At 52.7% G+C, this 22964-nt stretch overlaps 1 protein-coding gene and 1 long non-coding RNA gene across 6 annotated transcripts in view; one reads left to right on the top strand and one right to left on the bottom strand.

Annotated features, from left to right (window-relative positions):
* Positions 1 to 2906: 2906 nt before the first annotated feature.
* On the bottom strand, positions 2907 to 22296 carry Lipe (lipase E, hormone sensitive type). 5 transcript variants are annotated; one of them, XM_075988421.1, is made up of 10 exons: positions 21372 to 22296; positions 11675 to 12210; positions 8765 to 8855; positions 8511 to 8656; positions 8115 to 8300; positions 7719 to 8010; positions 6796 to 7023; positions 6499 to 6675; positions 3799 to 4238; positions 2907 to 3460 (listed from the first exon to the last, which is right to left on the bottom strand). In XM_075988421.1, exons 1-10 carry the CDS (start codon positions 22294 to 22296, stop codon positions 3248 to 3250), a joined length of 3234 nt encoding a protein of 1077 aa, XP_075844536.1. In that variant the 3' UTR covers positions 2907 to 3247. The 5 variants fall into 5 exon arrangements, with proteins under 5 accessions (XP_075844536.1, XP_075844547.1, XP_075844556.1 ...); XM_075988432.1 differs by lacking the exon at positions 21372 to 22296 and adding an exon at positions 19534 to 20021; XM_075988441.1 differs by lacking the exon at positions 21372 to 22296 and adding an exon at positions 19081 to 19397.
* LOC142858801 (uncharacterized) overlaps positions 20175 to 22964 on the top strand; it is an 89605-nt gene continuing 86815 nt past the window's right edge. Inside the window, exon 1 of the long non-coding RNA XR_012912087.1 lies at positions 20175 to 20928. This is a non-coding gene — a long non-coding RNA (uncharacterized LOC142858801). The remainder of the gene's footprint in view (positions 20929 to 22964) is intronic.

Raw genomic sequence — 22964 nt, 5'->3', positions numbered from 1 at the left:
ATCGATTCTATCTTCCTTGCCTGTCCTGCGGATCCCTCCGTTCATCACTTCCTGCTGTCACGACTTTACTCACGGTTCTCTTGAGCCACCCACTCACTCAGTGCTCGCTCACTCACCCACTCATTACTTAAACAAGCATTTCCTAGACTTCAGGTGTGCTAGGCCTGATGCCGGAGACTGTGTTGATCAAGGTGAATAAGACCTGGGCCCTGCCCTCAAGGAAGCTTGGATTGGAGGGGAGGACAGACATTGATGGTAAAAGGCATGAAGGGCTGGGGAGGCACAGGAATCTCTTGGGGGGTTGACATGGTCAGGAAAAAATTTCCAGAGAAGGGGCCGCTGGTGCTGGTTCTTGGAAGAGCACTAGGTGGCAGCAGAGGTTGCGAGAGGGTTTCAGACACAGAGGCAGTGAGGCCTGACCGTGCATGACCATGTTTAGGTACCCAAATCGAAGACTCCTGCTGTACCCATAACAGCCACAGTGAGTGTGAATATCTTTCTCCTCTCTCCCTCTCCTCTCCTCTCCTCTCCTCTCCTCTCCTCTCCTCTCCTCTCCTCTCCTCTCCTCTCCTCTCCTCTCCTCTCCTCTCCTCCCCTCTCCTCCCCTCTCCTCCCCTCCCCTCCCCTTCTCCCCCCCCCTCTCCTGTGTGAAGTGGGCGAACCATTGACTGTGTTAGTACCAGGCATGGGCTACGGTAGAGCAGGGACTGGAGCTCGAGGTGTGAGATTGGAGTTTCCTCCAGTACACCACAAGGTGGAGCTCTTCAGTGCCTAGGGAGAAGATGGAGCCTGGATTTGGGTAGGGGCTGCAGGGATAAGATAGGAGGTAGAGGCAGAAGGTGTGGTGGGTGGACTGTGGGGACATGGGGGTCTTTAGGATGAGATCCAGGGCTGTCGTTCATCTCAGGGAACTATACTTAATGAGCTAGGAGAATGAAGGTGTGTTCAATGTCTGGATATAAATCCTTTTGGGAATTCTAGGTTGAAGGTTTTGTTGTTGTTTTTCAGGGTCTTATTCTGGGACACAATTTGGGGCCATCCTGGGTTACATAATGACCTCACTATTCATTGTAGCCCAGAGGAGCCTCAAACGGTTGGTAGTCCTGCTTCAGCCTCCACGCACCGAGGCTCCAAGTATGAGCCACCATACCTGGCTTTCCACGTCAGGTTTTTGTTTTTTTCTGAGACAGGGTTTCTCTGTGTAGCCCTGGCTATCCTGGAACTTGTTCTTTAGGACAGGCTGGTCTCGAACTCATAGAGATCTACCTGACTCTACCTCCAAACTGCTGGGATTAAAGGAGTGTGCTGCCACTGCCTGGCCCCACGTCAGGTTTTGATTCAGAAGTTACCTGGGCAAATAGGGCCCCTGAGGTAGGGGGTCCCCTGCTACCCTCTCCTTTAAGAAGCCAATTGTACTTAAATCTGTCTCTCCCTTTCTGACATGATTAAAACTCGTTCCATCTTTTCTGCTTCCCACCCCATCAAGATCCTGTCAATCACTAGCCCATCCCTTTAACGTTTGCAGGCGTGTGGTGCTTGCTGACTCAGTCCCTTATCTTCCTCTCCCTCCTCAACCCACCACATTTGGGTGCCAACCTCCCATGACTCCGGACAAGGTCTGCGACATCACATACTCGTTCATGGGGGAGGCTCCAGGATAGCATTGCAATCTGTCACGGACCACTCCCTCCTATTGGAAACTTCCTACCAGCCTCCTCTCTCCTGCCTCACTTCCTCTCCAGCTAATCCTCACACCATTCCAACAGGGCCTCTCATGACCCTTTATTGTGGGCCATGAGCTTAAGGACTCTGTCTGTCCTGGCCCTCCTTCAATCCCATTTTGCCTATTCTAGAGTGATCCTAGTTTTTTGGTTCCAGCTAAGTGAGCCCCCATACCCCTCTTCAGTCTCCCGGATGTTCCCTTAAAGTGTCTCATGGGATGATCCTTGAGCATCCCCCACCTCAGTCTCTTCACAGGCATTTGAGCCTCCTCCCAGGCAGCAGGCTTGCCTCATTGCCCCTTTGCTTCATGGCTAAGACCTCATGTCATGCTTGCATCTTTGCTGTTATAATCCAATCCCTACCTTAACAGTTTTGCTTTTTGCAACCTCACTGCTGGCTCTGGGATGCTCCCTACCCTCATGGCTTCTGTGCCAGCCCAGACCCTGCCTTAGCTTGTCCTCAAGCCTCTTCTCCTTTGCCTCCAGGGTTCCAGTCCATCCCCAATGCCTTAGCATGCTCTTCAGTGTTCTGACCCTCATGAGGATCTAGCTGCCACTACATCTGTAGCTCAGATTACAATTCAGGCCCCTCAGACCAGTCCCCCGCTTTATATAAGGTGTTCTGGTATGGAAGAAGCCTTGGTCACTACTTACTGTCATGGTTCTCTGCCTAGCAAGTTTGTGTTCCTTTTTTTTATTACATGGTTTATTTATTTATTTCCTGCATGATGTCTGTGTACCATATTCATACCTGGTGCCTTTGGAGGTTCTGGGATTGGATTACATTTATCAACTCCCATATGGGTGCCATGAATTGAACGTGGGTCCTCTGGAAGAGCATTTAGTGCTCTTAACCGCTGAGCCAGCTCTCCAACCCCGTGCTCTCTTAAGGTCAAGGCCATCTCTTCTGTGAAACTGCTAACCACCATTGCAGACTCTCTGAACCTTGGATCAGTAGCCCCGGGGGCAAGCCTTGCGTTTAAATTGTCTCGCTATACCCAGAGCCTACCAGGGGCTAGGCCTCCGAGGCTTTAAGGATGATCCCAGGCATCTTAGGTGGTTTTGGTTGTGAGCAAAGTTAGCGTAGGGTTCCACATATTCTAGTTTCCCCTTTCTCAGCTGCTTGAACCCAGTGCTGCCACCTGTTGGCCAAACACATTTCCCGTTTTTAAAAAAATGCCTAACTAATTAAATAACTTTTATTTACAAAAGACAAAACCGACTAGCCGAGGCCGGTCACAGCAGCAGTAGAAGGCAGTGGTGGAGTGAATTGAAGGTCCAGCTGTCTCGGTGACAGGTGTGTGTGTATCCCCCTCCCCCAGGCTCTGCTTTCGATTCCTGCCCCGCCCCACTTACGGTCCCAAATTATAAGGCACAGCCCACCCCTTCCCGCCCAGTCCGACCGAGGGGCCGGATGGACCTAGAGCCGGTCCGGGAGTGCACTCATCACGGAGGCCCGCACAGATAGGAGCAAGAGGTCTTTTAGTGCCGCCCCCCCCCCCCCCCCCGCCGTCCCCAGCTCCGGCTCAGATCAGCGGTGTGGATGGCGGGGTGAGGACGAGCCGTATGCGCTGCACGCACAGCTCCGCGGCCTGCCGGGTCTCGCGGCACAGCGCCGCGAGGCTCAGGAAGCCATGCGGCAGGTCCTCTACCACATTCAGCGTCACGGGCTGGCCCAGATCGCGCAGTCGCCGCGCGAACATGACAGAGTCGTCCAGCATAGGGTCCAAAGCGCACGCCTGGAGAGAGTGGCGGTCAGGGTAGGAGGGAGGGGAAAGCACGTGGACATGGATGTAGAGGTGGACAGAGACGGAGAAAAAGAGGAGTCGGGGAGAGAGTGGGCGGAAGGAACAGGTGGAGGCGTGGGAAAGAAGAGGAAATGAGGTTAACTGAATCTTTACCCAGACCGGCCCCTATTGTTTCCACCCGCCCAAGCCTCCTGCCCAATAACAGTGCAAGACAGCAGACTACCTGGACTGGCTAACTAGCTACGCGGCACTTGCAGCTGTTTTCCCAGGGCGCCCATGCCCCGACCCACCGTCCTCCAGCAGCACCCCCCCCCCCCCCGTGCTCTCACCACCATGTGCACAGGAGGCAGGGTCTTCAGCATGCTGTCAGGGGCCAGCAGAGGAGACATGAAGGGGTTCTTGACGATGGGTGACGAGTAGAGGGGCATGCGGAGGATACCCTGGCTTGAGCGTCTGGGGCGGAAACCCTCAGGGAACGCAGCGCGCACGCGGGGGCCTCTGTCCATGGTGCCCATATCATCTTTGGCTTCAGCCTCTTCCTGGGAATTCTCAGGTCGCAGAAAAAAGTTGACATCGGAGGGTGTGGAGGGGCCAAGTGTCTCCATTGACAGTGACATCTCGGGGGTGTCTGACGTCTCTGAATTGCCCTTAAAGCTCAAGTCCGTTATCGTCAGAGTTTTCAGGCTATCAGTGTTCAGCAAGCCCTCTGGCTGGGCCAGAGCTGCCTCAGACACACTCCTGCGCATTGACTCCTGGGGACGCACAGCCTCTATAGGAAGGGCAAAAGCAGGTTGCCTTAGGCCAGAAGATAAGCCTGGCTGTGAGCAGGGTGTGCAGATGGCAGCACAGTAGGTCACTATCCAGGCAGGTCCAGGACATAACCCCTTTCCAGACCCAAGGGTTGGGTTGGGTTGGAATGTTTCTGTGTCCAGGATTGCATTTGGATGGCTGGTAGTCTGGGAGGTGGGGCTATATTGTAGGGCAGGTTGTGCATGAATAAAGATTGGGAAGTGCAAATCAGTTGGCTGCTGGGAGCGTCCATCTTTCCCTCTGTATCAATGATATATAGTCCTTAGCTCATAAATTGTAAGAATCTAAGAACTCAGAGGGATAGACAGGATTAACTGTCATTTCCTCTGGAGGGATTATGATGTATCAGATTTGTTTTGTGTTTGCGCTGTTGGGGATAGAGTCCACAGTCTTACACATGCCAGCTTCCAGCCCCTCACAGGTGGCTTCTAGGCAGCTGCTACACTGCAGAGCTGGTATTTACATGACTGCCAAGCAGCCCCACTGTAGCTACCTCTGGGCTCTCCAGGAGGAGGCTCAGCCAGCCTTTCATGACCACTTGACCAAGGGGTATGCATGAGCTCACACAGCTGGACAGGGACTTCTGCTCACAGGCAGCTACAGTCTGTGGGGTGTGTTACTCTCCCAGAGAGCTTGCATTTATAGCCACACAAATCTGCTCTCCAAAATGTCCTTCATTGTCTCCGTTTTATTCCTGTCCACTGAGCGGACAGGCAAGCGAGTGCCCCGATGATGTCTAGCCCACATGGCATGGATATGCTGGAGGCACTGGGCCTCCAGTCTGTCAATTTAATTGGCTCTTCACTGTTTTAGGGCTACTCTGTAGCTCCAGCTTGACCAAAATAGAATCCTTCTGCCTCAGGGGTGCGGTATTACTCATTCATGGTCCTACCTTTCAGTTTCTACAACTTGCCTTTATCAATCTATGAGGGCAAAGTGCAGACCAATGTAAGATAATTACTTAGGTTCTGTGTGACCTAGAGTCACTGGGACAACATTGGAGGTATAGGACACAGGACTCCAGTGCCTTCTGAGAGTACTTCTGTGCCAGGCACTGTGCTGGCATTTGACACAATGGGTGTAGTAGTCCTCACTATGACCCAACAAGGCAGGCACTCATATCCATTTCACAGAGGATAAACTAAGGGTTATAGATGCTGATATCTGTACACAAACTCAGCAGTCAGTGAGGACGGATAGGAAGCTGGGTAGGTGTCATCCAGGGTCATCTTTTGGGGACCTTTCTCCTACAGAGAACCTCACCTCCAGGGCTCAATGGTCCCTTGTCGCAAATTCAGTTCCCTTTTAACTTGTGTGTCTGTGTCTGCATTTATCTGAAGATTCTAAAATTAGAACCTTAAAGTAAAACACACGTGAACTACATAATCTCCTTTGTGTGTGTGCGAGTGTGCCAGGTGTTGGTCTTCATGCACCACCCACCTTGGGTTTGTTTTTAACTTTTATTACATTTTTGTTTGTGTGTGGGTGTGCGTGTGTGGCGGTAAAAGGAGGACTTATAGGAACAGGTCCTTGCTTTCTTTCCATTATGTGAGTCCTGGGGACTGACCGCAGGTCAGGCTTGGCAGCAGACATTTAGCCATGTCACCAGTCTCCACCTTGTTTTTTGAGTCAGGTTCTTTCAGTGACCCCAGAGCTCACTGCTTTTGCCCAGACTTGCATTCCAGCAAGTCCCAGGGATTCACCTGACTCTGTCCACCTGGTGCTGAGGTTATGGTGTGTACCACCACACCTGCCTATTATATGGGTTTTGGGATCCAAATTCAGGTTTTCATACTGCACACCTCCTGAACCATTTCCACAGTGCCCTGAAGACTGATTTTATTGTTGCTGTTGAGTTGGGATATCCCTCTATGGATTTGTCTAGCCTAGAATGGGAACGTGCTATGTAAACCAGGCTGGTCTCAAACTCAGATCTTGTTTCTGCTTTCCAAGTGCTGGGATTAAAGGTGTGCACCACTAAATCTGGCCGTGACAGAGGTCTCCCCCCCCCCTTTGGAATTGTGAGATCCCAGTAAGTCTTGGAATTTCCCAGGACGGCATCTGCTGGGGGAAAATGGAGGGCTTGGCTTGTTGTAGGGCCAAGGATAGCATCAGCTGGGAAAGGCATCTGTAGCCTCATGTGTCCAGGGGCTTATGCTATGTCAAGGTGTCTGTATAGGCTGTCCTGGTTAAGTGCCTTTGAACAAGTTCCAACTCACCTGCTGTGGGAGCTGAGGCCTTTTGGGGCTTGCGTCCGCTTAGCTCCAGGAAGGAGTTGAGCCACGAGGAGGCACCCAGGCGGAGGTCTCTGAAGAATAGGGATGTGTCTCTCTGTACCAGCCCCATCACGCCCAGTGCCTTCTGGTCTGAGTCAGAGTGGTCCTCTGTCTCTGTCCCTGAAGAATGCATGTGGGAGGCTGAGTTGGTCTCTCTTTAGGTGCAGTTCTAACACCCATAACTTGGGATTTCTAAGGCATTCAGGCACCCAACTGCCATGCTGAGGGCATGGGCCTTACCTGAATAGGCACTGACACACTTAGAGAGTACACTCAATGGTAGAAGTGGGTCCATGAGGCTCAGAAGACGAGAGGGAGAGATAGAGGGCTGCAGGGTGGTGACTGGGTAGGCTGCCATGATGCCATCTGGCACCCTCACTCCGTAGGCTGCTGCTCGAAGGGACACAGTAATGCAGAGGTTCCCGCCTGCACTATCCCCTGCAAGGCATATCCGCTCTCCTGTTGACCCTAGTTGTGGGAAGAAGAGTCCAGTCATAGCCTGGCAAGACCTAGGAGAACTGGGCTCTCAGGTGGGGGTAAGCAATTATTAATATCAAGCAGAACACTGTTCAGTTCTGACAAGAAGAGGCATGGATTTGGACCCCATGTATTAGTCCAGTGGTCAGAGGACAGAGACAAAGGGCTGGGCTGGAGAGTCTGGGGGGCAGCAGCAAGGGCAGGTAGTGGGAAAGGGGAGCTCAGAGTAGTTTTCCCAAGATAGGGACATCAGAAGTTGGGAAACGAAAAGTCAGGTTTCAGGCTGGGTACAGCCCTGCCCTGCTCTGTGCCTTGGTGTCTTCCTGAGATGTTGGCATCCAAAAGGGAGGTGTGAGGACCTGGAAATAGGTGGGCATGCGAGCCAGCAGGCTGCCAGTGCAGGAGATCAGGAGGTGGGCAGCTGGGGAGGAAAGGAGAGAAGGGAGAGGACAGACCAGAAGTGAAGGCTGGAATAAGGAAGGAGGCAGAGATGACATGGCCAAGATGGAAGATGGGCAGCAATGGGGTTATCCCACAGCAGGAAAGAGGCAGAAGAGAGAAGGTAGGCTGGGGAGAGGTGAGGCTGGGGCTTGAGAACCTAGGGACTTAGTGCCTTTGCAGGCCAGGCCAGGGCAAGGACAGTAGTGGTGGTGGTGGATCTGTGAAAGTAGGGACCTGGGTCTCACCGAGCAGGTCACAGTGCTTGACAGCCCAGCAGTAGGCAAAAAAACACTCCTCCAGCGCTCTAGGGAAGGGGGCCTCAGGGGCCAGGGAGTAGTCGATGGAGATGATGGGAACTCCTAGCTCCTGGGCCCAGGTCTTGAGGTAGGGCTCATGTGACTTGGAGGTCTGTGCCACAAAGCCGCCACCATGGATGTGGATTACTAGCGCCCGTGAGCGGGGTGCCTGCTGGGGTCGTGGGCGCAGTTCCAGGCGTGGGCCCTCAGATTTCACCAGGCTGTTGAGCGCCTTGCTGTCCTGGTGGTGAGGACAGAGGGTGGTCTGTCAGGACCCTGTCCCCTCTGGGGGTAGGCTTGGGGCTTCAGGGTGCTGGGCTGGCGCTGCCATTCTCTGGGGCTTACCTGTCCTTCACGCAGATCATAGGAGATGAGTCTGGCTAGCACAGGCCCTGGGCCTGTGTGTGCCAAGGGAGGTGAGATGGTAACTGTGAGCTTGGGGTCAGAGGTTAGTGGCATCTCAAAGGCCTCGGGTGGTAGGCTGAGCAGGCGGCTTACCCTCACAGTGGTTGATGCCATGTTAGCTAGGGACTGGGGAGGAAACAGAAGGGATGCTAAGGAAGGATTAAGGGGGTAGCAGGGGCACATACCACATTCTTCTTCCCAACCCAGTCTTTCCCCATATGCGCTATCCTTGGGCAGTGGCCCTGTAGTGACTGGTTGTGGCGTTGCTGGATGTCTGGGACTCAGAATCTCCATCTGTGAGCATGCTGGGGAGCTCTCCCCTTCCTCCGAGCTCACCGACAACACCTCGATCTCAGTGATGTTCCAGAAGGCTTTCCAGAAGTGCACGTCCAGGTTCTGAATGATCCGTTCAAACTCAGCCCCACGCAATTCTGGGTCTATGGCGAATCGGCCACCGGTGAAGAGGGAACTGGCAGTCACACCTGGGGGTCAGGAAGGGTGTCAAGGAGTCCTGGCAGAGATCAGGCTGCTGGTTTGGGTTAGGAAAGGGGGACAGGAGAGGATGTGGATAGGGCTCAGCCACCACTCACTGAGGCCTGTCTCGTTGCGTTTGTAGTGTTCCCCGAAGGACACCAGTCCGATGGAGAGGGTCTGCAGGAACGGCCGGATGGCAGGTGTGAACTGTGAAGGGATGCCTCTGTCACCCAACCACCCAGGAGATGGATGAGGACGGGACACAAGATGGGACAGAGAGAGGAGTAGGCACATACATTTAGTCAGCTTTTAATGAGCTCGTACGGTGTGCTGTGGGCATCACCCTGGGCCCTTTCACGAACCTGGCATCCTCAAAGGGAAAGGAGATGATGAAGAAATAAAAACATGTGCAGGGTAATGTCTAAACGAACTAATAATATGGAGAAAAGTGCTGTGGATGGGCTGGAGTGATGACCATGGGCCAGGCTACTTGGGCAGGGCTGCGAGTAGGGTCTGGATGAGGCGAGGGCTGTTCTCAGGAAGCTAACAATGCAATGCTGCACATGGGCGGCAAGGGAAAGGAGGCATACTGAAGGGGAGCAGGGAACAGAGAGCACAGTGCTGTGCCTGGAGCAGAGCGAGCCAGGGAACAAGAGCAAGGGAGCTCCTAGAGGCCAAGAAGGCTCTTTTAGGGCCCAGGCTGAGGGACTGGGTTTCATTCTGAGCATTTGGAGGGCTGTGAACTGGGGAGTAAGAGCACATGGGAACTTTCTGAGGTCAAAAAGAAGAGAGGGGTGAGGCAGACAGTTGGGACTGGGCATGGGGCAACTGAAATCCAGAAATGGGAAAATGATCCAAGACAGGTAGAGAGAACCTGGGGAGATCAGCTGAGGCCTAGACAAGGGATAGATGGCTGTCAGGAAAGACTGGGGGAGACACACGGCAGGTGGCAGAGAGGGAACAGATAAGAAGTCAGTGAGAGCAGGAGAGCTCACTCAGCCTTAGGAGGCCAAGGCAAAGAGTTAGCTGAGTCCCCATTAACTCGGGAAAACTATCGCACAGCATGCTGGGCTTTTGGGAGGAGCAGGGACTCAGCAGCATCTGACATCTTGGACCTCTGCCTTCCTGGAAGCTGACATTTTAGAGGGTGATGCAGTCTTGTGTCCTAGGTCCTCAGAAGCTGGCAGGTGCCCCAGCCATGCTCCTGGCCAGGGACCCAGTAGGCCAAAGAGCACAGGAGCTCCTGGCCTTTGTAGCTGGGACACTGATTCAGGCAGCTTGGAATTTCTTTCTTTCCAGTGTGGATGCCAGGGCATGAAGACAGGGAGATGGCTGCCTCGGCTGGCCGGATTGGTATTTGTGGATTTGGTTTGGTGAGAGGGGAAGAGTCCTAGGAATAATTCTGTTGGGTTGCTCAGAACCAGGAAGCCTGGAATAGTAGACAGGGACAGGGAAGCCGAAAGAATGGTGGACTCATCTCTCAGGGAAGTGAGAGGAGGCCCCAAGAGGGCAGTGAGGACTGAAGCGTCACACGGCTCCTGGAGTAAAGGCTGAGGTTCTTTGATACAGATGGTTGGGGCTGCCTGGAGCTAGCATGACCCCAGGACAGGGCCAATTTGGGCTTCTGTTCCAATTTTAGTTTTCTATGTTCCCCAGTTTTCTAGTCCCCAAATCATTTACTTGTTTGTTTGTGAGACAGGGCCTTTCTCTACGTAGCCTTGGCTTGCCTAGAACATATGATGTAGCTCAGGCTAGCCTCTATCTCTAAATAATTCTCCTGCCTCAGCCTCTTGAGGGTATTGGACTGCCTCACTTTCCATGTGGTGATAGGCTGCATCTCTCTGAGGTGATTTGGGATGGGCAAAAGGCAGAAGAAGGCCCTCAGCTAGGGTCAGGGAAGAGCTGAACCACAACCAGGTCCTCCTTGTCACCAACTCTGATGGGTGTGTTGCTCCTGTCCTGAACGATGCCTAGAACTCATGTGGTTTTATAGGCGCCAGTCTGGCATCTGTGGGCTGCTGCCTTCTTCTATCAGGTCCAGAATCCCAGTGCACATGGCAGGGGGTGCAGTCACACAGAATGGACCTCTGAGATCAATACTGATTACCCTCCTAGGGGTCACAGACTCAAATGAACTTCAAGGGCTACAGGAGAGTGATGGGGCTAGGGATACAGCTCAACGGCATGCTGGCCTAACATGCGAGGCTGTAAGTTCAATCTGTAATACTTGAAGGAAAAAGAGCAAATGAAACTCTCCATTTTGCTGGGTTGAAGCTCTGACCTCGTGTGTGTCTGACAAGTGTTCTACTACCAAACTGCAGCCCCAGCCTCGTGCATGTCTGACAAGTGTTCTACTACCAAACTGCAGCCCCAGCCTCGTGCATGTCTGACAAGTGTTCTACTACCAAACTGCAGCCCCAGCCTCGTGCATGTCTGACAAGTGTTCTACTACCAAACTGCAGCCCCAGCCTCGTGCATGTCTGACAAGTGTTCTACTACCAAACTGCAGCCCCAGCCTCGTGTGTGCCTGACAAGTGTTCTACTACCAAACTGCAGCCCCAGCCTCGTGCGTGTCTGACAAGTGTTCTACTACCAAACTGCAGCCCCAGCCTCGTGCATGTCTGACAAGTGTTCTACTACCAAACTGCAGCCCCAGCCTTCCTGTTACTTTTGAGATAGGGTCTCCCTAAGTTATCAAGGTTGGCTTTCATCTCACTCTGTAAGTTCAGCTAGGCCTTGGGCTTACAATCCTCCTGCCTCAGCTTCCTGAGTACCTGGAATGTAACAGGCCTGAGTTACCAGGTCCAGCTGATGAAGAGGTTTTTGATACATGGGGCATCTAGCTGTGGTCCATGAGCTGGAGACCTCCAGAGTCCAGCTACGAGCTCCTGCCAACTCTCCCTGCCAATCTGTGGTCTGATCCCCGAATCCAGCAATTCTCATCACTGTGACTCTACTTCAAGGGCAGTTTCCAGCCACCACTGCCTTCACTGTGAATTCGGAATGACATGGGGCAAGGGACTCACCTGGAAGCCCAGGCAGCGGCCATAGAAACAGCCTTTATGCAGCGTGACATACTCTTGCAGGAAGTCAGCAGTGAGTCCTTCATCACCCTCAAAGAAGAGCACCCCTGGTCGGTTGATAGCCAGCAGGCGCTGGGCATAGTAGGACAGGGCACGGAGCTGGGTAAGAGCAGCCAGGTAGGCCTCCATTTCTGCTAGGTTGTGGCTGGCACGGAAAAAGATACTTCGGCGGTTGGAGGCCACATAGCGGGATTTGTGTAGTAGGTGTGCTAGGCAGCAACGAGCTGTGTGCACCAAGCTTCGGTATCCATTGGCTGGTGTCTCTGTGTCCAGGTCAAAATGGTGTGCCACACCCAGCAGCTGGCCTAGGGTTGGCTCCAGCCCCAGGGCCTGTTCTCGAACACCTGCAAAGACACTGGACAGCCGCCGAGCTGTCTCTCCGGGGCCCTGGCTGGAGAAGAAGGCCATGTTGTCTTCTGAGAGTGTCACCAGTGACTGTGTCATTGTGCGCAGATCCATGCTGTGTGAGAACGCTGAGGCTGTGGGAAGATGGGAGTGTCTGCTGTTACCCTTGCTCTCTCAGGCCCAAGTATTCAAACCTAGGACCATCCTTGCTTAGATCCAGGAGTGCCAAACAGTAGCCCCTCCTTCCTGAGATTTAGGGGTCTATCCCAAACCTCCTGGAGATTTAGAGGCCTTCCATTATCTTCTCTCCCACACCTAGGATTTTTATCCCCTTGTCTTCTGGAAGCCTGGGGCTTCATCCTCTTCCTGCCTAGCAGCTGGGAGTTGGAGCTCTCAGACTTTCCCTTCATATGGAGCAGCTCCCTTTTCTATCTCCTCCGTCCTGGATCTAGGAGTCCACTCTCCTGAGCCCCAAAGGGCCTGGATCACCAGTGCTGCTCTCTAGCCCAGAAGCTGGCCCACCCTCTTCCTTCTTCCTTCCAGGTATTCAAGGGTGAACGTTATCTCTGTTTACTCTCTTTGGACTTGTCCTTGTTCTGGGAAATCTGGATGCCCAACAGTTCCTTTCCTCAAGACCCATGTGTTCAAGTCCCATCCCAAGTTTCCTTCTCAGTCTCCTGGTGTTGCCCACAAGCCCTTCCCTTCTAACAGTGGTAGGAAACATTAATCCCCCAGTCTGGCCATTACCATCTCCTAGGACTTCTGGCCACACCTAGCCCTCCTTCTAAGCCCCATCTGTAATTTCAGCGTTTCTGCCGCACTCCAGCCTTCCTGCAGAATCCCCTCCAAACTCCAGCTCCTTGTTTCTCTGTGGATTCCTAAACTCAGCATCCCTTCTTTTGATGGTCGCCTGGCTTTCAGCCTTGCCCAACTGCCTTAGACTACATTGTTCCACTCTCCTGCCTGAAACAGCAGTTCAAATAGCCAACACTGATCACTAGCCAAGCCCATGCTAAAGTTTGATTCCCAAAGACCCAGAGTGTCTTGGTTCATATCTCTATTGCTGTCAGCCCTCTTTTATAGGAGGAGAAGTTGAGACTCTGTAAGAAGCTGGAGGTTGTACAGATAATGACAGAGTTCCGATTTCTAGGTTCAGAGTTTTTACATACATAGCGCTCCTCCTAGGACTCTCAAATCTCAACTTCTGTCTGTCCCTCAAACCCAGCTCCATGCTTCGCTCTGCTTCCCACATTCAGGGTCCTCTGTGATCTTCCTCCGGAACCCATGTTCTCCTTAGGCATCCCTGTTATTTAGCATATCTTGGATAAGTTGCCCTTGACTGTTTAGCAGGGGACATTATAACCTTCCCAAGCAATTCTTTCCCTCCAGAAGCCTAGGGCCCTGTCTGGCTCCTGGGTTTGCAACCCCTTGCTTCCCTAGAAGACAGTGTCTCCTCTCCCTTTCAGACCTTGGCTTCTGGTGGCAGCAGCCATTTCTGTCTCTCAGCTGGCCCTGCACTCACCCCTCCCTGGCCTCTTCGGACTGGAGCTCCCCAAGCTGGCACAGCAGGTCTGTGGCTAGTGCCAGTAGCAGCCTGGGGCGATAAACTGGGGGGAGGGACTAGTTTGGTCAGGGTGTGGCTATTTGATTCACTTCCCATCCAGAATGGATAGTGAGAACCACATGTTGTAAACAGAGTCCAGAATCCAACTCCTAACCCCTCCTATCTGCTTGCTACGCCAGCTCAAGGAGAGTCCTCCTGCCAGGGTCGTCTTCCTTAGAACCTTGAAGTCCTCCCCCACCCAGCCCCTCCTTGCTTAGACCCAGGAGCTCATGCCCTAGCACCTCCTTGCTGATTCAGGCCTAGCCCCCTAGCCTCTCCTTCCTCATCCAGTCCCAGTCTTCTCCCCTAGAACCCAGGAGTCCCAGCCTTTGTCCTGGTCCTGAACACACTGTCCCCTCTCACCCAGCCAAGCTGCCCTCCCTCTTCCCCAAGTGGATTCAGGGAGCCAAAGGCTCAGTGACGTCAGTTCCCACCCCCTAGACTGGCCCTGGCACAGATGTCCCCAGCTGTTAGGAAAAAAAAGGTGGCCAGTCCTGCTTCTCCCTCCTGGGAGGACAAAAGCCGATTAAGGGCAATACCAAACTTAGCCAGGGGCCAGGGGCACAGGCCCTACTGTGTAGTATTCCTTCCTGGAATCCTCGGTTTACCTTCTAACTTCCACAGCCCGCGGTGCTGTGACAGTCAGATCCCTGTTACTTATGGGGAAACCAAGGCTCAGGTACTTTCCCAGGGTCTTCCACATGTTCCTTGCCCAGCCAGCTTTCTCACCCTCAGGCCTCAACTGGAGGTGGTACCTACATTGTTCTCCCCATCTCTAAAGCCCACCCTCACCCCCTACGGCTCGTTTCTGCCCTAGCATGTACACCACCCCTTCACTTGTTCTCATGTTGTCTCCTCTGGGATATACACAGATTTTTATAGAGGCGCAAAGCTCATAAAGTGGACTGTGACTATTTAGAAAGAACACAAAATTACAAATAAAAACCGGTGTGGGGCTTTTGAAAGAGCCTGTGGCAAATGAGAGACCCTGAGGCTTCAGCAACATTTTTCTGGCTGTGGGTGAGTACTCAGTCTGTCCCTGGATTGTCATCTTGATGAAGGGAGAGTGTGGCCCCAAGGCCTAGCACTCACAAGCAAATATGTGAAGGGAAGAGTGAGGGCCAAAGGCAGTAGCTGGGAACTTGGGAGAGAGCTGTGCCTTCCAAGGACCAGCAAACAGATAGACAAATGGACCAGAGCAGCAGGGGCCAGATAAACAAACTAAGCAGCAGTTACAGTCAGATACTGGTCCAGGTCAGTTGCTGGGTAAGTGTGACTTCCCCATGTGGAAGCTGGGCCAGTATGCCCAGCAGGGTGAGTGGACTGCTTCATGAACAGTACCTCATTGGGCTTCCTGCCCCACTTCCTCCTGGGAGTGGAACCCAGGTACTGCCATGTGCTAAGCACGTGCTCCCAGCCCAGGAGGCATTGCATGTGCATGCATATGTTGTTCTGCGGGCTTACTCCTCAGCCTCACTGCGATGGTCACTACCCTAATACAGTGCATGACTTCTTAATCATATTCTTTGCTTTGTCATCCCATGAGCTTCTAGGCACCCCAAGTTCAGGGCCTTGTCTGTTGTGTTCAGCTCTTAGCCAGGGCAATTTCCCACTGTCTAAGCCTAGCTTCATCTGCTCCCACACTGGGTACCTTGTATCTGCCACAAGTCCCTCTGCTATGACTGCCCTCCCACCCCGACACATAGGGGCCGTGGGGTTGGAATACTTTTGGAAGAACACTTTTGGAAGAACAAGAGACTTGGATGAAGCAGTAGGGAAGGGCCAGATCCCCAAGCCCTGTGACTTCAGGCCATGCTCTTTGCCTCACTCAGGGTAGCTCCCTGAAGACTGAGCTGACTAGGGCCAGGAAGAAGGGACAGAATCCCAGGCAGAGGGCACTGGGGTAAGGGCATACCCAATGGGGCCATGGGTGAGCATAACAGGAATGGGGCAAAAGGTAGGGCTGAGGGGGGCATGATATTAGGGGAAGGGATACCTAGACAACTAGGCCCCAGCCCTTTGCCCTGGGAGATGTTTTCCCCCTTTGGTTCTGGGAATCAAACTTGTACATGCTAGACCAATGTTCTGCCACTGAAGCATGCTCCCAGCTCCTCCAGCCCTTTGCCCTGAGAAGCCACTTGTCAGCTGTAACAGGCTTGGACTTTGGTTCCTGGGGATGTACCAGGGCAATATACTTTCATGTATTTTGATATGTCTAAGGGTATGTGTGTTTGTGCAAGTGCCATGACCTATGCGTGTTTATTAGCCTGTGGGTGTATGCTTTTGTCTTGGAGTCTCAGTTTGTATGGAGATGTGTTCATGTTTTTATAAATCCGTATGTTGGGGATGTAGCTCAGTTGGTGGAATGCTTGCCTACTTTGTACAAAACCTGGATTTGGTCCCCAGTATCATACAGCCTTGAGTGTGGGGGTGCACACTTGTAATCCCAGCTCTATGGAGGTAGAGATAAGAGGATCTGATGTTCAAGGTTATCTTGGACATTGTAGTGAGTTCAAAGCTAGCCTAGGATGTATATGACACCCTGCCTCTAAAACAAAAAAGGTAAAGAATAAAAACAACAAAAGGAATCTGTATTCATGTTTGGGTGAGTCATGGTGTCTATTTGTGTTGAGAACAGAACTCACTATTTGCTCACACAGAGACTTAAGGAGTTATGTTGCCAGTTTCCCTCACCCTATCCCCATCTAAGCTAAGCTATCACCCAGTCCTGTCCACCTATGTCTTAGGAACCTTGGAACTTGGCATGTGTCTACCTCCCCTGCTGCACTGTAACACGCTCACCTGGCATGTGCCCACCTCCCCTGCCTCCCCCTGCTGCACTGTAACACGCTCACCTGGCATGTGCCCACCTCCCGTCTCCCCCAACCCCCAGCACTGTAACATGCTCACTTGGATGAGTGTGACACTTTCTGTGTGCCTCCAATTTAAGTCTGTTTCCTGAAAAGCATCCAGAGAGTCTTTTGAAAACATCAATCTGATCACTTCCTTCCAGCCCTTCAACGCTTCCCTGCCTTGATAAAGTCTCAATCTTGGACATGGCCTCCCAACCCAACCTATAGCCCATCTGCCTGCCCCAGGTTCCTGTGGCCTGTCTCCCTCCAACCAGGAGCTGTCTCTGCATTGTCATGTGCTGCTCCTCCCAACATTAAGGTTTTTGTGTGTGCTTGTTTTGATTTTGAGGCAGGGTTTCTTTGTGTAATCCTACTGTCCTGGAACTGGCTCTGTAGGCAAGGCTGGCTTTGAACTCACAGACATCCTCCTGCCTCTGCCTTCCTTGCCACCACTGCCAGGCTAGAGTCAAGGTTTTTTGCTCATGCTGCTCTCTGCTTTCCCTGCCTCCCGTGTTCAGCAGTTAATGACTGCCCATCCATGAGTCTGAAGTCACCTCCTTGAAAAAGCTTCCCGTGGTCATTTTCTCAGGGTTTTTTCCTTTTTGAAGACAGGATACATTTTCTCATGTATTCCTGGCTGGCCTCAGACTGACTATGCAGTCAAGGATGACCTTAAACTTCTTTCTGATCTTCCCGCCTCCACCAATCTACTTCTGAATCATGCGCACATGTCACCAGGCCTAATTGATGTGGTCCTGGTCTCCTACAGACCCTGCGGCTTTGTGCATGCTGGACAAGCACTCTAGTAACTCAGCTATGTCCTAGCTCCAGGATTTCCCTTTTACTCTAGTAACTCAGCTATGTCCTAGCTCCAGGATTTCCCTTTTACTCTAGTAACTCAGCTATGTCCTAGCTCCAGGATTTCCCTTTTACTGGATTCATCACACTGACTTGTTTACAGCAGACTTTTAAAACCGGTGGGTGGGAGAGGGGTTGAGTCTCACTCTGAAGTCCTGACTGGCCTGCAACTCACTACATAGTCTAGGCTTGCCTTGAACTAATGGTGATCCTCCTGACTCAGAGTCCCAAGTACTGGGATCAGAGGTATGGGCCACAGCAATAGTCTTATTAATATCTGTGTCCCGAGATCTACCGAGTCTGTTCTACTAGTCACAGGAAGCCTAGTTGTTGAGCGAATGTCTGGAGACTAAATCTTTGTGACCAGAGCCTTTTAAATCCAGAATTAAGGTTGGGGCATACAGCTGTCAGCGCCCACACTCCCTGCCCTGAGAAGGTGGAAGGTGTCTCTCTGCCTTCACTGGCCAGGCAAGGAAGCCCAGCTGGCTGAGTGCCCCTTGTGTCGTCATTTGGGAAATGGACTGATCATAATGACAGCAGTCTCATCCAGTTACTGGCAAGATCACATGGATAACAAAGACTGCTCTAGCCAGTTAGGATACCTTGGGGCAGGGGTGGGATCTGATTCACAGATCTGAGGCCTGGCACCAGGAAGGGCCTCAGGAAGTGACAGGCAGTTCTCAGAGCTGCGCGCCTTTGTGAGTAGGCTTGACTGGGCCCTGTGCAAGGAGCCTTACTCAAGCAGATTCTTTCTGACTCCACAGGACACTAAGGGCAGCTTGGCTATTAATAGCCCCATGTCACGCTTCTCACATTCCTTCACTTACCAATCTAATAAATATTTGAATGTCCATGTGTCTGGCATTCTAGGTAAACAAGGCAGACACAACCCTACTGTTAGGGAGCTCAATGTCTAGTAGAGACGGACAGTATACCCACATCCACCTCTCTCAACTATTGTGTGCACGTACTGGACTCTTCCAACAGCCCTGAAAGTCAGGTACTGCTGTCATCACGCCTGCTTGGAGCTCTGAAAAGAAGCAGGGAAAGGAACCTGTTTATTACTTCACAGATCATAGCAATTTGGTTAAACGGGCTCTAAGACACAGGTTCCAAATTGTATATTTGTCGTGGGACAGGAAACTGTCTTCTGGCTCCAGCTTGAGCTCCAACCTGTCTGGGCCAATATATGTACTTTAGAGCTGATTGTCTACCAAGGGAGGTAGGGGAAATGACGAATTTGGGGTTACTGGGGCTGGGGAGCCATGTCGGTTTTGTTTTGTTTGTTTTTGCCTGCATAGGAACTGCTAGCTTGGACTGATAAAGATGCATGGACTGCAGGTGGAGCTTCATGGTCGAGCACTTGCTTGGCATTCACCAGGCACTATGTTTGGCTATAAGCAGCGCCACAGAATAGACAAGACTCCTAACCGAACCAGGACTTACTGCCTGCTCTGACTGTGCCTTGCAACATCTTTGGTTGGTCTGCCAATGTTTCTCTACCCTTCTAGGCATAGGGAAGCTAGACAATAGTTCTTCCCTCTCCCCGGGAGGAAGGGATAAAGGTGCAAAGCCAGGTAAAAGCTCTCCTTTTGGAAGTCGTGAGGGTCAGGAGCTTTGCCCCAGTGTTGCTGGGAGTGGAAGAAGGACTGTGAGGATATTCTCCAGCTACCGGTACCCCTTCCACCTACCTTTCACACGCCTATACTTGTTCCTCTTTTCGAAAAAGCGGCTACAATTCTTCCCCATTATCCTCTTAAGAGTGCAGAAGACATGAAAAATCGACGTTCGAACCATTTCCCAGGCCGAAAACACCAAGAGCGCAACTGTTGCTCTTGGTCCCACAGAGAATAACTAACCCGAGCAGGAACCTTATCTATTCCGACAGACCCGCATTGCGGACACTTCTCCCAAGACCGCACTGGGACAGTCGGTAGTCCTGACGTCTGGGTGGGACGTTCTACTCTCACATCACCCGTTCGAATAATGGATTGTCTCCGTCCCCCGCGCAGGACGGCAGTGGGTCAGTCCACGGGCCGCCCCCCCTCCCGTTGTGGAAGTGGGTCCGTCCACCCAGTCCCCCCTTTCCCCGCCCCGTCCCCCGCAGGACCTGCGGACTTTCTTCCGAGCGGCTACCGGCTCACCTTTGATCTTGCCTTTTCGCCACCTCCTGCGGCTGCGGTTCTTCGACCCTTCTTTGGCCTGCTTGGAGGCCCGGGTCCCCACGCTCCCCGATTCCACGACTGTCTCCATCAGTTCTTTCCCAGTCCCGGCGCGGGGCCCAATTCCAGCAGTCGAGTCCCTCCACTAAAGTCAATCCTCGTTACACACCACCGCCCGGCCCCCAAACCATCCAATCCTGGGCTTGCTCCTCGCTAGGCCCCGCCTCCAAGGGGTGGTCCCGAGGGCCTTGGCCCACCCATCCGCTCAGGTTAAAGGAACCGCAGCCAACCACAGCAAAGACAACAAAATGCAACCCCGGAGGCGGCGAAAAGTGTCCACAGAGCAGGAGTAGTGAGGAGTGGCGCTAGAGTCACCCCCACAGTCACCCCGGTCGTCTCCTGTGCAGGAGCCGCGCCTCGCCATCCCATTCACCTGTCCATGAACTCGGCCCGCCCACCTGCCCCCAGGAAAGGCGAGAACCAGCGGGCAGGGGGCGTGCCAGGCCCTCGGGCCGCCTACGGCGTGGGCGGGGCCCGACTGGGGGCGGGGCCGAGCTGGGTCGCCGTTAGGGAAGCCCCGCCTTTGCCCCGCTCCCTGACTGGGGTCCGTACAGTGTAGCTGAGGTTAGCCTGGCACCCACGGAGGAGCCTAGGCTGGCCTTGGTCTGTCGGCAAAACGTCTGCTTCCGGTCAGACTTTCTCCCCTCTCTCTCACACATTCTCTGCCCCTACGAGTTCGTATTGCTCTGTTTCTCGAGGTTTCTCTCCCTTTCCCTTAAAGGGATGGAGGGGACTGGAGGAAGAGGACGTTCTGCTCCTGCCCAGCGGCTTGCGGCACAGGGTCGACCAACTGAAAGGAGCCGAAATTGACAGAGCCCATGTGCCCGGGAAAAGGCGGGAAACCGAGGAGGCCAAGGCTCGCACGTGCGCTCGTGGCTCCCTGTGCTCTCCGCAGCCGCTTCTGGGTTAGCTCTGGCCTGAGGCGTCCGGAACGCAGGAGCAAGTGTTCCCCCCCGCCCTGGGACGCAGAGCGCAGGGCGAGCATTGCTCAGCCCTCAGAAACAGCTCTGGCCTTTGTGGAGGCGGCCGGCTCCCTGAGGGGAAAGCCCGCCACTGCCCGGGGCTCTGTGGTACTTACCTGTCATCGCTCCAGAGGAGCCGCGGGCAGTCACCTGCCATGCTGTTTCCATTCAGCCGTGACTTTGGCACAGAGTTCGGCAGCCCTATCCAGCCCCCTCTCCCAAGCTTCTGTACGCCATCAAACAGTCATTCCGTGGCACTGAGCGCCGTGGAGGCACCTGGCCGGGGAGCGAGTGTTCCTGGTGGCAGAGGCTGTGAGGGCCCCGGATGCTGAGCTTGTCTACACCACTCTGAAAGGTCAGGCCCACCCTGCGCGTTGTGCTGCTGTTGCTTAGCTTGATGTCTGCCCCACAGCTCGTACGCCACCATTTTATTTCTTTATTTTTGGCTCATATGAATGAATGCTGGTAAGAGGGTGGTTTCTTTTACGAGACTCTTTAGTTAGTGCTCTTTCCTACCTCAGTTTGATTTCACCTCAATCTTTTTTGGGGAGGGGGAAAGCCTGGTGTAAAGGAAGGGAACCCTATTTTTGGTCCAGTGTTTGCTGTTTCCAAACTGCAGGCCCTTGTGCCAAATCCTCATTTTTCTGCCTCAGCATCCTTCTCTATAGACTGGGGGGTGCTGCTGTTTATTTCACAGGAGTGTTGAATCCTGAGTGCTACAACCCCAGACTGGAAAAAAAAATTCTTAGCATGAATAAGTGGATCTGGAAAGCTCCAGTCTTCCAGGTTCAGACTCACCTGTGTCCCAGAAGTGTTTGTGAGGCTGGAGGCTGGCTTTCATCCTATGTGGTGATTTCCCGCCATATCCGGGCACCTTCTCACAGTCAGGTTTCTCTTTGAAGGATAGTGGCATTCCTGGGATCACCATTCCACTCTTTGGCTCTGGAAGATTTGACTGTGAAGATGAACTCAGATGTCCCTCTGTGTCAGACTCCGTAATCCAGTCAAAAAATGTCTTCCACTCTTGGGCCGTTCGCTGTATGGATAGTTCATGCAGTCTTGTTAGAAAACCGGATTCCCTCACAGATCCCTGTTTGGATTTGGTTTCTTGGACCTCAGGTGTTTGCTGGGTTGTAGGATCTGATTGTTCAAGTCTCTCTTGGGATGGAGAGTAAACTTGGGCAGGGGATTTCTTTGGGGGTCCAGGTCCAGCCTGGGTTGTAGATGTAGCCTCCACTTCATGTGGAGCTAGAGGTGGTTCTGTTGGTCCAGATCCTGTCATCCCCACATGCTCTTTTCTGGGTTGTGATTCCTGTGGAGTTGTAGACATTTTTCCTGCCTCTGGTCCCCAGTGGGAGGTGGCTTCCTGTTGATCCAAGAGCACTTTCTGGCTGGGAGGTGAATGCTGTGGTGCAGGGGAGGCTAGTGGGCTGAGGATCTTCTGGAGCAGAGCAGATTTTTGTGGAACTCTTGGTTTCTCCTGGAATTCAGCTTCATGCTGGGCAGTGGGCTCATGCGGGAGAGTTGGTTTCTGTGAGGTACCAAATTCCTGCAGCATCTTTGATCCTAGATGGTCTGTGAGGGTTGTTTCTGACCCAGGATCTGGCTGGATTATAGGTCTCTGCTGTGTTTCAGGTTCCCATTCTGGCCTAGATACCGAGGTAGAATCTGGTTCCACAGTTGGTATTTCCCTCGTGAAAGAAGTTGGTCTTCTAGGCTTCATCCTTCTTCCCCTACCCCTACCCCTCAAGCTTCCCTCTTCACAGATCCTTCATGATGGTACCTCCCTTTGGGCTCCAATCCTTTGTCCTGGCATTCCTGGTCTTCCTTTATAGCTAGCCTGTGGGTTTATCACCGCCTCCCCCACCCCCCTCGCTTGCTCCTTGCCAAGTGGTCACTCTTACTTTGGGAGAGGGATTAGGACTAAGGAGGAGGCTCATGTGCCCAGTACTATCTTTCAAGAAGGGAGGGGCTTGCCCTCTTGTGTCATAAATAGGGCCCCACCCCACTCACCACTCAGTTAAAATGACCAATTGCCCTTCTCATAAGACAACTTAATCTTCTGTTTCATCTGAGGTGATTCTAGATGAGCTGATGAGTGTTCTCTGCCCAGAGATGGGAATCTTATGTAGCCCAGGTTGGCCTCGAGTTCCTGAGCTTCTTGTCTCCATTTCCCAAGTTCCGTGACCACAAGTGGGTACCACCATAGTTCAGTATTTATCCCACTCCTGATGCCAGAAGAATACTTGAGGAGTCTGTACACTTACAATTATAGTTTTCTCTTCATTAATTCTTACAACTAGTTGTCAGTTCAATTGTCTTAGATTGTTGCTTTGATCACTTTATACCCATGCTAAAAAGTAAAAAGACTGATGTCACTCTATTTTTATA

Source organism: Microtus pennsylvanicus, chromosome 1 (genome assembly GCF_037038515.1).
Source record: "Microtus pennsylvanicus isolate mMicPen1 chromosome 1, mMicPen1.hap1, whole genome shotgun sequence".
Taxonomy (NCBI): domain Eukaryota; kingdom Metazoa; phylum Chordata; class Mammalia; order Rodentia; family Cricetidae; genus Microtus; species Microtus pennsylvanicus.
This window is presented reverse-complemented; position numbering and strand designations above follow the sequence as displayed.

Bases quoted from the DNA above. Each gene is read 5' to 3' on its own strand.
- Lipe (XM_075988421.1), bottom strand. From the start codon at position 22,296: ATGAAGCCTAGAAGACCAACTTCTTTCACGAGGGAAATACCAACTGTG. The intron at 8,301-8,510 runs GTGAGCTCGGAG...TTTCCTCCCCAG, and splicing joins CTGAGATCGAGGTGTTGTCG to TCCCTAGCTAACATGGCATC. The intron at 3,461-3,798 runs GTGAGAGCACGG...CACTCTCTCCAG, and splicing joins TGCCTCCTGTGCACATGGTG to GCGTGCGCTTTGGACCCTAT.